General features: G+C 43.9%; 2 protein-coding genes across 2 annotated transcripts; one reads left to right on the top strand and one right to left on the bottom strand.

The window, feature by feature from the left end:
- Positions 1–4267: 4267 nt before the first annotated feature.
- Positions 4268–10191, bottom strand: LOC120809899 (uncharacterized). Its single transcript, XM_078082672.1, has 8 exons — positions 6273–10191; positions 6002–6186; positions 5808–5905; positions 5426–5583; positions 5157–5349; positions 4877–5069; positions 4682–4763; positions 4268–4459 (listed from the first exon to the last, which is right to left on the bottom strand). Exons 1-8 carry the CDS (start codon positions 10132–10134, stop codon positions 4371–4373), a joined length of 4860 nt encoding a protein of 1619 aa, XP_077938798.1. The 5' UTR covers positions 10135–10191; the 3' UTR covers positions 4268–4370.
- A 2649-nt stretch (positions 10192–12840) lies between these two features.
- On the top strand, positions 12841–15466 carry LOC120808851 (zona pellucida sperm-binding protein 3). Its single transcript, XM_040162073.2, has 8 exons — positions 12841–13792; positions 13904–14022; positions 14153–14256; positions 14343–14520; positions 14610–14727; positions 14812–14894; positions 14970–15103; positions 15229–15466. Exons 1-8 carry the CDS (start codon positions 13379–13381, stop codon positions 15291–15293), a joined length of 1215 nt encoding a protein of 404 aa, XP_040018007.1. The 5' UTR covers positions 12841–13378; the 3' UTR covers positions 15294–15466.
- The last annotated feature ends 517 nt before the right edge of the window (positions 15467–15983 follow it).

Below are 15983 nucleotides of genomic sequence, written 5' to 3'. Positions count from 1 at the left end.
ATTGGGAAAAAGGAAAAAAAAAGAAAAAAAAAAAAAGAAGGTAAAATGGGTCTGATTGGACTGTACTTTCAATAACTAAAAAAATCCTGACAACATTCATGTGCTCGTCTCCTATGCTGTCGTTGATGTGTTGAACTTCTTCCATTTCTCCCATTTGTCATGACATTGTTCCTCTTTGGTTCTTATATTGTGGGTTAACAGTTCCATATCGTATAGTTCACTCACTATCTTCATCCATGCCTCTATAGTTGGTGGTTCCGTCCTGTGCCATCTCTTTGAGATGGCCTTTTTGCTAGCTGCCAGCAACATTTTCTGTCATCTTCTGTTAACACATCATCTCCTGTAATATTACCAAGATAGAGAAACATACATGACTTAGGTACGGCATAGCCCAGGATTCTGACACTAGTGTTATGAACATTTTCCCAGAATTCAATCATTTCTAGACAAAGCCAAAATACATGATAGTGGTTTACAGACACTTGTTTGTAATATGGGGGGGTAATAAAGAATCTGATTACATTTTTCCAACAGGGCTGCCTCCACATCCACAGTGAGGATGTTGAGGATTGTTCTGTCTTACAAATATTTAACCATTCATCCTTTGTGATACTCACTTCAAGTTCTTGAAGTGAGTATCCAGTTGACCCCATGTCAACTCCAAGTTTGACATCGGGTCGTTGTGGTGCTGGGGTTAGAGAAGGTGTGCTGGGAAGCACAAGGTTGGTGGTTCAACTCCAGGCTGCCCCATGTTCCATGTTGAGGTGTCCCTGAGCAAGACACCTAACCCCTAATGTGTGAAAGCCATGGGTTTAAAGTGTAATACAAGTTGCTTTCGATAACAGTTTCTTCTAAATGACATGAAATGTTCCCATTTTTATAAGATAATGTTTTTCCTAGATTTTCTATCAGGTGTTGATATAGGGTCGATATGATCAATAGCGATGAACTCCCATTATGGTTAATCACGTAATTAACCGTAATAATTAATGGTAATTATTCCATTATTCCATTGTTTAATTTTATGCTTTATTTTCCTGTCCAAAAAATCCCTTAATTATAGATATCTGAAGTGGTCCTGGTCGTTTAGTGTGTATTTGTCTTTCAGCTCCTGGAAGCTTACCACACTTCCGTATTTGATAATTGTGCATGACGCTTTTATCCAAAGCGACTTTCAATAAGTGCATTTCAACCATGAGGATACAAACTCAGAAAAACAAGAAGGTGAAAATCCATCAAATAAGACAATTTATAACTTGCTATAGACATTAGACGAGCAATTTTGGTCCTGATGTCTTCAGAGAGCTCATTGCACCATTTAGGAGCCTGAGAGGCTCTTTTTGGTGTCGTTCATACGTCCACGTGAAGGAAGCTTACTGGAAGCTTACCACACTTCCGTATTTGATAATTGTGCATATTTGTCACACCTGTAGGTCAAGTTGGGCTTCTGTTCCGTCTCAATGGTTGTTTTGTGACTTCTTGTTTTATTTGGATAATTAACCCTCCTCTCGTTTCAGGTTCCTGGCCCCTCCTCATGTGTCCCCAGTCTGATTGTCTTCCCCGATTCCTGATTGTGTCCACCGGTTCCCATACTTCCCTCATGTTTAATGTTATGTCCTTTTGCCGGGCACACCTGCCCCAGGAAGGATTCATGCCCAGGTCACAGGTTTTGCTCTTGCTGAGCCACCTTGAGATCTCCATAGATGATCGTGAGCCTTTTATAGTTCTACAGCTCCTCACGTTTGTTTAGTGCCTTAAACAGATTGTCTTTTTTTTATTTCCTTGATAAGCGAGAGTTTGGCTTTTTCTTTTCGTTTCCTAATCCGCTCGCTCAGTTTTGCTGGAGCATTTTCCATTTCTCTCTCTTCGTAGAAGTCCAGAGTCGTCCCTGCGTTTTTTGTTGGACAATAAAAACTTCTACTGAACCTTAACTCTGCATCCGAGTCCTCACCTAGAGTTCCCCGTGACACATGTTGCTGTTATTCAATATCTATTGTTTAAACTGTTGGGGGAAAATTGTTGAGCCTGCGTGGGGTGAGGCTCTCAGGAATGTGACCTTTGATGTGAGCCGGTGACTTAAGGCAGTCCAGGGTGAGATAAGACACAGATGAAATCATACGTGCCCTGACTGACCTTTTAGATGTTGTTGATTGACCGGGTCCCTTAAGGGAGGGTCACGGGGTCACCCCTACGTCGTCTGGTACTTTTACAAACACTCCTCTTTGAGGGGTGGGCTCTCCTGTGCTGAGGCAGCACAAACCTCCCTGAAGTGTATATAAGCTCCTGTTCTCCTCTTCAACTTGGTCAGATCTTCCTGCTCCTTTTGGGGGAAGGAACATCTGTCCCTTTTCAGCTGAATTGTAGTCATTTGACTTCTGTCTGTGCTTACGACTTGTGCTGATGATTTCTGTATTCTTTATCATTTTTCTATATTCTAGGTAGTAATAAATACTTAATCACAAAGCAAGTTTAAGATACTTTTGATTTCTCACAAGGGATAAATCTACAAATTTCCACCACATGAACCTCTGATCAAGAATACCTGGAATGAAATGTGTATTGTAGGCTGTCCATCGCAGGGGCCCGAGCTCCTCCTCTAATCATTTTTTCCTTATTACATTACATTACATTACAGGTCATTTAGCAGACGCTTTTATCCAAAGCGACTTACATTTACATTACATTACATTACATTACATGTGACTTACATTACATTACAGGTTTTATTACTTTAAACCACAGCTCTAATGTAAATCGGGTGACAACGTCCATCTGTTCAAGTAGATGTTTTGCCATAATTCTATCTCCAAAAAGGCTTTGTATTTCCCTTCCCTCATGTTTACTTATAGTCTGCGTCTCCTCTTGTCTTGTGCCAGTGTGTTATGTCCTTTTGCCGGGCACACCTGCCCCAGGAAGGATTCATGCCAAATTCTATCTATAATTCTATCTCCAAAAAGGCTTTGTATTTCCCTTCCTTCTAAAATTACCTAATCCTAATGGATTGTAGTGACTTCAACTTTAGTTTACTTTAAAGAAAAAACACACTCATATTGTCTGTCTCTGGCAATTATTCCGTAGGGTCCCGTAGAAACTTAGAAAAGGTAATAAAGAATCTGATTACATTTTTATCCTCCCTTCCCTCTTTCCAATCTGTAATGTTTCATATTTGATTCTTGGCTTTTGGCTATTCCATATAAACCTTGAAATAATTTTATCCCAAGCTCTGAATTACTTCTCAGGGATCTCGATTGGAAGTGATTGAAAGCAATAGAGGAGTTTTGGAAGTATGCTCATTTTTATAGTATTCATCTGTGAGCTGAGATCTAACAGGAAACAGCCCACCTCTCCATGTCACTCCTCATGTCTTGATCCATTTTGGTATAGGTGGCTTTATATAGATCATCAATAATTTTTGTTATAGTTACTCCGAGGTATGTCATTCTTTTAGAACTCCATTTTAAGTTTAGAGTTTGTTGTATACTTTCAGAAGGTTTATAATTTATTGTTAGGATTTCCGTTTTCGACAGATAATTAGTATCCGGAGTGAGAACTGAACGTCTCGAGTTGATCGATTAATTGGGGCAGAAATCTGTGGGGGTCCTTTAAGTAACAGATCACGTCATCCGCAAAAAGCCTACAATGTGTTCTTCCTTTCCAACCTTTATTCCTTAAGGTCTTTATTCTGCCTAACGGCTTGTTAAAAATAACAAATAGACAAATAGAAAGACAACATCCCTGCCTGGTGGACCGCTCCTACCTATACTAACAGTCAGACTGCCATTTATTTTTATCCCTGCAGTTGGGTTATGGTAAAGTGTTTTGACACATTGAATAGCTTTTTTGCTTAGTCCAAATTTCCCCCACACCTGGAATAGTGAATTCCAGTTTACCCTGTCGAATGCCTTTTCTGCATCAAGGCTTAATAAGGCCGCAGTGATGTTTTCACGATAATGTGCTCAATTATATGTAGTGTTTTCCGTATGTTATCCTGGGTTTGGCGCCCCTTGATGAAGCCGGTCCTCATCTATAATGTCCTTCATAAAGTGTGTATATATCTTTACAATAATTAAAGTATATAATTTATAGTCTATATTAAGTATTGCTATAGGTCTGTACCTAGAGTAGCTATCATTGTTCTTTCCTTTAGGAATCACCGTTATTATGGCCTCCTGTGGAAAGGTTTTTGACAGCTAGGCATGTGATCTGCAATGATACGCTTTGAGGCTACTTCTAACCCCGAAATAATCAGAATAACCAAACAACAAAATTCAGAAACTTAAATATTTATTTGAAATTCAAAGACTTTATTAGTAAGCATCTAGAACAGATATTTCATGTATAAGTTCTGTCTGCATGTTATTAACAAATACTCATTCTTGGTTGGTGATGACAAGCTCCATACTGCTAACCACGGTGTGAGCTCTGGGGCCTCCTTTGCTCGAAGCAGCAATGTCTCTCTCTGTGTACAATACATGGGAAAGGACAGTTGCAGTCAGACTTGAAGTGGAGGATTCATGCATGAGCATTTGTTTTTACCACAAGCCATGATGTTCCTCTATGGAAAAGCATCATCTATCCAATTCACTATATTTATTTTTGTCAAAAACAAGGGCAAGAGACTTCAGAATAACACACACATTGATGGTGTAAATACCAGTGTAGTATATGGCGTACTACTTACTCGTTCTGCTTTCAAAGCATTTGGGTTCACAGTTATTTCCGGGAGTCAGTTGGCACACAGCTGTGTTGCAGTGTATGTACACCTAGTAAATATAAAATATATCGTTTGAAAATATTCAGATATGGTGATATTAACAAAATATATAAAAAACGAATTAACCTGAAGATAATTTTGTCAAAAAGCTTGATTCTATACCTTTTCGTTGCGAGGCATTAGAACGGCTGGATCTGAAGGGCCTTTCACTCCCTTGCTGGGATTGGACGGTGTAGCAGCTACAAATGTGAACATCTTGAAAACAAAACGTTTGTGGTGGGATGGGTACAAGACATTTGGTGACGCGTTTACATGGGCCAGGGTGGTTTGGTAACGGTCATCGTTGTATGGGCAGCTGTGGCAAGAAGAGAGAATATAAAATAGGGACTGGAATCAACATAAAAAGTGTATAATAATCACCATTTTCAACAGTTACTCTTACCCATTGATCAGCAAGTCCCACTGAGGAAGGCTATGAGCGTGGGGGTTAGAAGTTGCCCAACATCTTCCAAGAGTCAAGACAAGGTTGGGATCTGTCCTCTCCAGCATTCGAACTTCAACGTACACAGGATCCCTGAGCACTTTAGTGATGGGGTAGTCGGCATCCACGTAAAAGGAGTTGAAGGCCACATCCTCTGCTCAAACAGAACGATTGGGTGTTGAAGAACTCACTGGAAAAAACACTGCACAAAGTATCTCCTTCACACTAACCTTCCCGACAGCCCTTGGTGACACACTGTCCGTTGCCCAGCCTCAGCTCCACACGCAGAGGTCCAGGAGCTGCAACTGAGGATGGTGCCGGAAGAGGGCCAACCTCAATTGTTACAGCCATAACAGTGCTGCCAATGTATTTACACTGGACAATCAGCCTGACACAAGAGATAACGTCCATGTTAGTCAGTCAGAAAACTATTGGAGTTCATATTGTAATATCACAATTAGCTAACCCTAAAGGATTCCAGTGAATTAAAGGTCAGTATACGTTATCCTCTGGAAACCACTGATTTGTTTGAAAATGTAGCCGTAGCCGAGCAGTAGAAGTAGAAATCTTTTCATGTTGTGAGCACTCAGTGTTGAAGAAAGAAAAACATACTCATAACGGCTGTCTCTGGTAATCATTCCGTAGGGTCCCGCAGAAACGTCATATAAGGAGGACATCCTGTTCTCATAGATAAGAACTCCAGGTTCCTCCTACAGTAATATGGATTGTATTTCAATCTTCATAACTACTTGAAAATGAAATTATTATATTAATATATTAACTGTCTAATGAGTTGCAACACTCACCTTTAGGACGGTGCCGCAACCAGTGGCAGGGAACTGGTAGACCGCAAAGTGTGATGTGGTGTCAACAGGACTACAATTTGGTCCATCTCCATTGAAATGGATTGAGTCCAAATCCATGAAGGGTATGGTGGCCGCTTTGGACACCACAATGATGATTTGGGCATCCTTGGTGCACTGAAGAGTCACTGAAATCAAAAGATCGAAAGCATGCTATTGCTATCATCTTTGTATATATCCATATAATTCAGAAAGAAATACAAAAAAGGCTTACCAGCTTTGCTGTAATAGCACATTTGTCCCTGATAGCAGCAGTTTATAGCTTGACAATCTAAAGAAGTAATGTCAGGAGGTCCACATGGTATCCTGGCTTTATCATCTACGCCACAATTGTCATGGTTCTCTATATATGATGGCTGCTGAGGCTGCTGAGGCTGCTGAAGCGTCTGTGAATCCGGTATTTGCCATGGATGCTGGGGCTGCTTAGGCTGCTGAGGCGTCTGTGGGTTCGGTATTTGCCATGGCTGCTGAGGCTGCTTAGGCGGCTGAGGCGTCTGTGGGTTCGGTATTTGCCATGGCTGCTGAGGCTGCTTAGGCTGCTTAGGCTGCTGAGGCGTCTGTGGGTTCGGTATTTGCCATGGCTGCTGAGGCTGCTGAGGGTTTGGTTTTTGCGGTGGCTGCTGTGGCTGTTGTGGCTGCTGAGGCGTCTGAGGCGTCTGAGGCTTTGGTATTTGCCATGGCTGCTGGGGCTGCTTAGGCTGCTGAGGCGTCTGTGGGTTCGGTATTTGCCATGGCTGCTGGGGCTGCTGGGGCTGCTTAGGCTGCTGAGGCGTCTGTGGGTTCGGTATTTGCCATGGCTGCTGAGGCTGCTTAGGCTGCTGGGGCGTCTGTGGGTTCGGTATTTGCCATGGCTGCTGGGGCTGCTTAGGCTGCTGAGGCGTCTGTGGGTTCGGTATTTGCCATGGCTGCTGAGGCTGCTTAGGCTGCTGAGGCGTCTGTGGGTTTGGTATTTGCCATGGCTGCTGGGGCTGCTGGGGCTGCTTAGGCTGCTGAGGCGTCTGTGGGTTCGGTATTTGCCATGGCTGCTGAGGCTGCTTAGGCTGCTGAGGCGTCTGTGGGTTTGGTATTTGCCATGGCTGATGAGGCTGCTTAGGCTGCTGAGGCGTCTGTGGGTTTGGTATTTGCCATGGCTGCTGAGGCGGCTGAGGCTGCTGAGGCGTCTGTGGGTTCGGTATTTGCCATGGCTGCTGAGGCTGCTTAGGCTGCTGAGGCGTCTGTGGGTTTGGTATTTGCGAAGGCTGCTGAGGCTGCTTAGGCTGCTGAGGCGTCTGTGGGTTTGGTATTTGCCATGGCTGCAGAGGCTGCTTAGGCTGCTGAGGCGTCTGTGGGTTTGGTATTTGCCAAGGCTGCTGAGGCTGCTTAGGCTGCTGAGGCGTCTGTGGGTTCGGTATTTGCCATGGCTGCTGAGGCTGCTTAGGCTGCTGAGGCGTCTGTGGGTTTGGTATTTGCCATGGCTGCTGAGGCTGCTTAGGATGCTGAGGCGTCTGTGGGTTTGGTATTTGCCATGGCTGCTGAGGCTGCTTAGGATGCTGAGGCGTCTGTGGGTTTGGTATTTGCCATGGCTGCTGAGGCTGCTTAGGATGCTGAGGCGTCTGTGGGTTTGGTATTTGCCATGGCTGCTGAGGCTGCTGAGGTTGCTGAGGCTGCTGAGGCGTCTGAGGCGTCTGAGGCTTTGTTATTTGCCATGGCTGCTGAGGCGTCTGTTGTTTTGGTTTTTGCCATGGCTGCTGAGGCTGTTGTGGCTGCTGAGGCTGCTGAGGCGTCTGATGCTTTGGTATTTGCCATGGCTGCTGAGGCTGTTGTGGCTGTTGTGGCTGCTGAGGCGTCTGAGGCTTTGGTATTTGCCATGGCTGCTGAGGCTGTTGTGGCTGCTGAGGCTGCTGAGGCGTCTGATGCTTTGGTATTTGCCATGGCTGCTGAGGCTGTTGTGGCTGCTGAGGCTGCTGAGGCGTCTGAGGCGTCGGAGGCTTTGGTATTTGCCATGGTTGCTGAGGCTGCTGAGGGGTCTGTGGGTTCGGTTTTTGCCATGGCTGCGGAGGCGTCTGTGGGTTTGGTTTTTGCGGTGGCTGCTGTGGCTGCTGAGGCGTCTGAGGCTGTGGTATTTGCCATGGCTGCTGAGGCTTCTCAGGCTGCTGAGGCTGCTTAGGCGTCTGAGGCTTTGGTTTTTGCCATGGTTGCTGAGGCTGCTGAGGTGTTTCTGGGTTTGGTATTTGCCATGGCTGCTGAGGCTGTTGTGGCTGCTGAGGCTGCTGAGGCGTCTGAGGCTTTGGTATTTGCCATGGCTGCTGAGGCTGCTGAGGGTTTGGTTTTTGCGGTGGCTGCTGTGGCTGTTGTGGCTGCTGAGGCGTCTGAGGCTGTGGTATTTGCCATGGCTGCTGAGGCTGCTGAGGCTGCTGAGGCGTCTGAGGCTTTGGTATTTGCCATGGCTGCTGAGGCGTCTGTGGGTTTGGTTTTTGCGGTGGCTGCTGTGGCTGTTGTGGCTGCTGAGGCGTCTGAGGCGTCTGAGGCTTTGGTATTTGCCATGGCTGCTGAGGCTGTTGTGGATGCTGAGGCTGTTGAGGCGTCTGAGACTTTGGTATTTCCCATGGCTGCTGAGGCGTCTGAGGATTTGGTATTTTCCATGGCTGCTGAGGCGTCTGTGGGTTTGGTTTTTGCGGTGGCTGCTGTGGCTGTTGTGGCTGCTGAGGCGTCTGAGGCTTTGGTATTTGCCATGGCTGCTGAGGCTGTTGTGGATGCTGAGGCTGCTGAGGCGTCTGAGGCTTTGGTATTTGCCCTGGCTGCTGAGGCGTCGGTGGCTTTGGGTTTTGCGGTGGATGCTGAGGCTGCTGAGGGGTCTGAGACTTTGGTATTTCCCATGGCTGCTGAGGCGTCTGTGGGTTCGGTTTTTGCCATGGCTGCTGAGGCGTCTGTGGGTTCGGTTTTTGCGGTGGCTGCTGTGGCTGTTGTGGCTGCTGAGGCTGCTGAGGCGTCTGAGGCTTTGGTATTTGCCATGGCTGCTGAGGCGTCTGTGGGTTTGGTTTTTGCGGTGGCTGTTGTGGCTGCTGAGGCTGCTGAGGTGTCTGTGGGTTCGGTTTTTGCCATGGCTGCTGAGGCGTCTGTGGCTTTGGGTTTTGTGGTGGCTGCTGAGGCGTCTGAGGCTTTGGTATTTGCCATGGCTGCTGAGGCTGTTGTGGCTGCTGAGGCTGCTGAGGCGTCTGAGGCGTCTGAGGCTTTGTTATTTGCCATGGCTGCTGAGGCGTCTGTGGGTTTGGTTTTTGCGGTGGCTGCTGTGGCTGTTGTGGCTGCTGAGGCTGCTGAGGCGTCTGAGGATTTGTTATTTTCCATGGCTGCTGAGGCGTCTGTGGGTTTGGTTTTTGCGGTGGCTGCTGTGGCTGTTGTGGCTGCTGAGGCGTCTGAGGCTTTGGTATTTGCCATGGCTGCTGAGGCTGTTGTGGATGTTGAGGCTGCTGAGGCGTCTGAGGCTTTGGTATTTCCCATGGCTGCTGAGGCGTCTGTGGTTTTGGTTTTTGCAGTGGCTGCTGTGGCTGTTGTGGCTGCTGAGGCTGCTGAGGCGTCTGAGGCTTTGGTATTTGCCATGGCTGCTGAGGCGTCTGTGGGTTTGGTTTTTGCGGTGGCTGCGGTGGCTGCTGTGGCTGTTGTGGCTGCGGAGGCTGCTGAGGCGTCTGAGGCTGTGGTATTTGCCATGGCTGCTGAGGCTGCTGAGGCTGCTTAGGCGTCTGAGGCGTCTGAGGCTTTGGTTTTTCCCATGGTTGCTGAGGCTGCTGAGGCGTCTGCGGGTTTGTTATTTGCCATGGCTGCTGAGGCGGCTGTAGGTTTGGTTTTTGCGATGGCTGCTGAGGCTGTTGTGGCTGATGAGGCTGCTGAGGCGTCTCGGGTATCTGAGGCTTTGGTATTTGCCATGGCTGCTTAGGCTGCTCAGGTTGCTGAGCCTCCTGAGCCTTCTGAGCTTCCTGAGCCTCCTGAGGCGTGGGTGGATATGTGAGCAGCTGAGGGATCCAACGCTTCTGGATAGACTGAGGTTTGATGGGAGTTAAAAGAATTGCCAAAAGACAACCAAAGAGCATCTTCATTGCCATGGCTTCACTGCAGACAGATTCACAAAGAACACCAGATGCTGTGAAAAATACTGTGTGAATTTTCTGACTTATATAAGGTATTGGTCATGTTGACTTGTTAATGACCCGCAACCTGTTTGGCGAACTCAACTGCCAATGAAATTCTCCAGTTACAGTTTGGTATGTGGTGGTGCACTAAAGATATTAGAAGTATTTCCAAAAAAAGAGACCAGAGAACAAATTACAGGAATTTCAGAGACATTGCAACAGGGGATTATAACAGTAGAGACAAAATTCACACCCTACTGTATAAACATACTACGTACTATGTAATACTTCAGTATGTAATTGAGAGAGCTTGCAGATCGTTGTATGATCCTGTATGTAAGAAATTCCAGCTTATGCAATTTCCAGCAACAGGGGTCTCTTTGACCGACAATATGCAGGTCAGGTTCTATTTGTACAGCAGGACAAAACAAATACTTCTTCTTTTCACAAAGTTTACTTACCGTTGCTGCAAAAATTTAACTGAATAGTCTCCTAATAAAACCAGCATAAAGACATACATACAGAGACAACATAAAGAGAACTTTATTAGTATTAGTATTACAAATTACAAAGTCAGGTGATTCCTTCCTTGCTATTATTTGATTTATTTTATTTGGACATAATCTGGATCTGTGAAGACACCATATTTCCACTAAATCCACTAAAGTCCACTGAATCCACTACATTCAGTTATTTTAGGTTGAAATGTGACTATGGCTACAATAGTCACATAAAATATGCATTTGTGTTGCTTTATAAAAATCTAATGCAGGTTGGATTGGTGAACGAACACAAAGGACTTCTGTACTTTGTTTGGAAATTTGAAATGTGACTGTGGTTATAGTGGAGAACGTCCTGCATGAGCCCAGAGATCTACTCCTTACTGCATAATATAAAGCACACCTTTGAGTTGCTTTGAGGGTCATCATAAACGTACAACGGTGCTCAGACACTGCCTGTGAACAAATAATTGCGTGTCAAGACCCAACTGAGAGGATGCTGTTATTTCGCAATTGAGTTCTTCACACAAACATTGTTTTCATCAGGTTTGAAATAACTGGCAATAACTTTTATAATAAAGACAAGCTACATGTTTTATTAGAAATGGAATTGGAATTTAGTTATTCCCAATTTTGAAATTATAGGATTTACTCGTCTCCTTTTTAATTGTTAGGGTTTTTTTTTTTTTAATAACCTGGTGTAATGCTCTCATAATCTGGTTGTGTATAATCCCCTCCACCTTCGCCGTCTCTAATTTCAAAGTCGTAATTTGAAATAGCGCTTATGTCGTCTTGAAACTCAATGATGCAGAAATGTGGGTTTGTTTGAATATTGAAGAAACGTATTCTGTCAACCATAACGCCAAATTATTATTTTTAAAAAAAAATATTTTTTGAACATATTCATGCGAAACAACAAGCGACTACAAGCTCAATCAAGTTTGATTTAAAAAACAATGTTTAGAAAACTATAATTAAATTATAATTAAACAACTTCATTGTCTTGTTGAAACTAGGCTAACCTTGAAGTAGAAGTAACTTGCCTTTTAAAGGCAGCAGGTGATCTTTCATTTCCAGGTACAACTGACTTGAAATGTTTGACAGTGTAATAACTCAAATATACCCCCCCGCCCCCCAAATGTTTCATGCACTAGTCCAGCCCCGAACATATGAGCAAGCAAGTAGTGACTCAGTCATCCCCCAACACCTAAACCCCACCCCATTTGTTACCCACAAACCATTTGCCATTGACACTTGTCAGAGACAGGTGGCACAGTGTTGTGCCATAGAAGGTTGTATGTCTTTCTGCGTGGAGTTTGAATGTTTTCCCCATGCCTGCATGTGTTCTATCTTACTGTGGCTTCCTCTTACAGTCTCTGCAGGATAGGTAAATTGGTTAATCTTAGCATAGCCTCAACCCCTGTCACAACCAATGAGCCATTGTGTGATATATGATTACACCCGGCAGAGATTTCCCATTAGTACCCCCGACTCATATGAAGTCATGAGTCCCCATTCGTCGCTGCATGCAGCTTCAAACACTTGTTGCTTTTTAAAAATTCAAATGAAGCCCTCTTTAGTTGAAAGTATACAGTGCAGAATTTGAAAGAGATATCCGAGATGTAGTTTGATAAATGATTACAGCTCCTTTTGCCACATTTTCATCTGGATGGTGTGGTGTGGACAATTTGCAAAATCATTGGATTAATAAAACTCTCTCTGCTCTGCATCTTTAACTGGTGCAGAGAGATGAATCCCTAAAACAAGTCAACATGTAATAATGCCACTTTAGGACTAGTCCATGCTGTTAAAATAATTTTGTATTAAATCCTTTCACCTGAGACTTGTCAGACTAGTCATGGTTTTTCTGATATTGGTTTTTCTGATATTGTTTTGAGAGCTTTCATTCAATGGTCCGGTCAGCGAGGCCGTGACATGAGCTCCCTCTTTAACAAACAGCGCTGAGCCTGGTCCTGACACAACAGTGAAGCAATATTGTGAAATCATTGACCAGCCAGTCATTTTTGTGTTTTTATCTGCATACGTAAAACACTACTCCCACTGTGCCCATTGTGTTTACTCTTGTATATTTGTCAAAACACTCGTATTTGTATGCATGCATTGGGACTGCTTACCGAAAACTAATGCTCTTCCACAGATGGAACTCTGTCCCCTGTCAGGTTGGAGCAATATCGATTTGCAGCCTTTCACTAAATGTACTTTGGCAAAAAATATGGGTTTGACATGCCATGCCAAGGGCAAGTACACCTAACCCAGGGTCAGCCTGACCTTGTTTATGACCGCTACTTTTTAAGTGCATGTCAACTTACTATCGTTTCTCACTTTGTTTAAAAAAATGATTACACTTATGATTTTAATTTCATTACGTACATTATCTTCACAATTATTTTTGTTTTAGTGTTTAGTGAATTAGTATTTCTACACAATTTTTTGTAAATTCTTTGCAAAGGTGAATTATGTGTGCGTTGAAAAAATAAATAATCTCAACCCATTTGATGAAGCATCATCGCTTTCTGTCAACAGCTGCAATCATTGGCTGAGGCTTAAACTTATCGGGTCCGATGTGGAATGGTCAACAGAAGGGGCAGGACTGTAGTCGAAGAAACTATGCTCCCTCTACTATAAAAGTGGGTGCACATTTATATCTTTCTTACAGCACCCAGTGAACTGAGGAGATCACTTGTTGTTGTGAAGCCATGGTGATGAAGTGGACTGTGTGCCTTGTGGCTCTGGCCTTGCTTGGTAGCTTCTGTGAGGCTCAATGGATTCCAGGGGTCCCTACGCCCAACAAACAGGTTCCTCATAATCCCCAACAGACAAAGCAGACATTTGAGAAAGCTCTCACCTGGAAATACCCTGAAGATCCGCAGCCTCTACCCAAAGACAATGTGGCTTTCGAGCTGAGATCTCCTGTTGCTGCTTCATCTGTCTCTGTCGATTGCCGAGAGAAGATCGTTCATGTGGAAGTCAAGAGGGACATGTTTGGGACAGGCCAGTTAATCAATCCCGCTGACCTGACGCTGGGAAACTGTGCTGCTGTTGGAGAAGACACTAATGCTCAAGTCTTGATTTATGAGGCGCAACTGCAGGATTGTCTCAGCGCATTAAGGGTAAGCATAAGGAAGATGATTCAGATCACTGTGAAATGATTAAGAAATTGCGAGGAATATTTATTTAATATTTGGTAAAATATATCAATGTTTGCACTGATATGTATTTAGACGACAGAAGATTACATCATCTACACCTTCACCATGAATTACCTTCCCCGTCCTCTGGGCTCCTCCCCTGTGGTGAGAACCAGCCAAGCTGCTGTCATTGCGGAATGCCACTACCCAAGGTATGTACGCTATCAGTTAGAGGTGTGGTAATAAAATAAAAGAATTGGATTAGCTCATTTTAATGGCAAATCCACCATATTGTGAGAATCTTTTAAATCTGCATTCTAATGAATCCATTTCATCCGCTAGGAAGCACAATGTGAGCAGCCTTGCTCTTCATCCCGCGTGGCGTCCCTTCTCTGCTGTTAGAATGGCTCAGGAATTCTTGTACTTCACTCTGAGACTCATGATCGGTAAGCAAGAGAACAATGTATCTGCACAATTTAACTTTGGGAAATTTTTATTTAAAATATGTATATGTCATAATTCCACTAAACAGATGACTTCCAACATGAAAGGCCAAGCCACCAGTATTTCCTGGGAGACATCATCAATATCGAGGCTACCGTTCGGCAGTTCTTCCACGTGCCCCTCCGTGTATATGTGGAGAGCTGCGTGGCTACTCTATCAGCGGACGCAACCTCCACCCCTAGATATGCCTTCATTGACAACAATGGGTGAAGCTGTTCTGCACAGTGAGAACTAATTACTACCACCACATTGTCCCCATCTCTAACGTTGATTTGTATGGTTTCTGCGCATGCAGGTGTTTGCTTGACGCTAGACTCACAGGCTCTACTTCGAGGTTCTTGGCTCGCACTGTGGACAACAAGCTGCAGTTCCAGTTGGCAGCCTTCAAGTTCCATGGTGCTCAAAGTGGACTTGTAAGCATTTAATAATTTCTGTTGTACATCAGTCATTAAAAAAGAAAATCAGATAATAATCAAAATCCTTCATTTTTCCCACAGCTCTACATCACCTGCCACCTGAAAGCATCATCTGCTGCTCATGCCATCGATACTGAACATAGAGCTTGCTGCTGGAACAACGGGTGAGTCTCTATGTGTGCACGATAAAGCTTGATTGAGGTATTATTATGGTATTTACTGCTTGCATTTCTCTTTAGGTGGTATGAGGCCGGAGGAGTTTTTGACGTGTGTGGCTCCTGTGAAAGTGGATTAGGAACTCAGCCTCCTTTAAATCCAAAGGGAATACCTCAGTTTCCTGGAAGGAAGATTCGTGATGTGTCCAAAAGTGAAGGTATGCTACTACAAAACTAATTTAAAACTAATACTAATTTTGAAAACATTTTATATGATACCGGTATTAGTTAGAGAATCATAGTGCCGCATAATTTGACACATGTCTTTTGTCCTAACTTCTAGTTTTGGAATGGGAAGGTGATGTCACCCTGGGTCCCATCCACATTGCAGAGAAGATGGTTGTTTGAGTCAATTCCCTGCGACAGCTATGGCCATCAAAATAAACAGTCTTGTTGGTCCATAATTGTCTGCATGTTATTCACCTGCTTCCTGTTAATAGTTCCGTTTAAACAAGGACATTTACTTGAATAAATGTAATCAACATTTGAGTTTAAAAAATAAAATACAATTTTAAGAGCCAGATGTGTAAGTTCCTTTACATTGTCCTATTTTATGCAAAATATTATATATGGAACAGAACTCTGCAGTTGATAGACTTTCATTGAATAGAACCATCACAGAAAAGGCCAGATATTCACCTCTCTTTTCAACATGGAGGCTCAGTAAACAACTGGAAAAATGAAGTGGACTATGACTTGTTATTAGTAACATCATAAAGTTAACGGCCAATTGACTAAAAAGGACAAACAACTATTACACATGTAAGGGACATTTAAGAAAATGTCTTTATCCACGATTAAATTACTGTTTGTTGGTTTGCTGGCCTGGTAAATCATTAAAGGTTAAGCACACTATAAATGCACTTCTTCAGTTAAAGGCTTGCTAGCTTTTCAGTCGGTGAGTAAACATTTACCGCCCCCGTGTGGAATCCTCTGGCTTTTGTTTGCCTGTTACATTACATTACATGTCATTCAGCTGTCGCTTCTGTTCAAAGCAAATTACAATAAGTGCATTTCAATCATAAGGATGCAAACTAA

The sequence above is a fragment of the Gasterosteus aculeatus genome, chromosome X (genome assembly GCF_964276395.1).
Source record: "Gasterosteus aculeatus chromosome X, fGasAcu3.hap1.1, whole genome shotgun sequence".
In the NCBI taxonomy this organism is placed as follows: Eukaryota; Metazoa; Chordata; class Actinopteri; order Perciformes; family Gasterosteidae; genus Gasterosteus; species Gasterosteus aculeatus.
The sequence above is the reverse complement of the archived record's forward strand: the minus strand, read 5'-3'. Positions and strand labels throughout refer to the sequence as shown.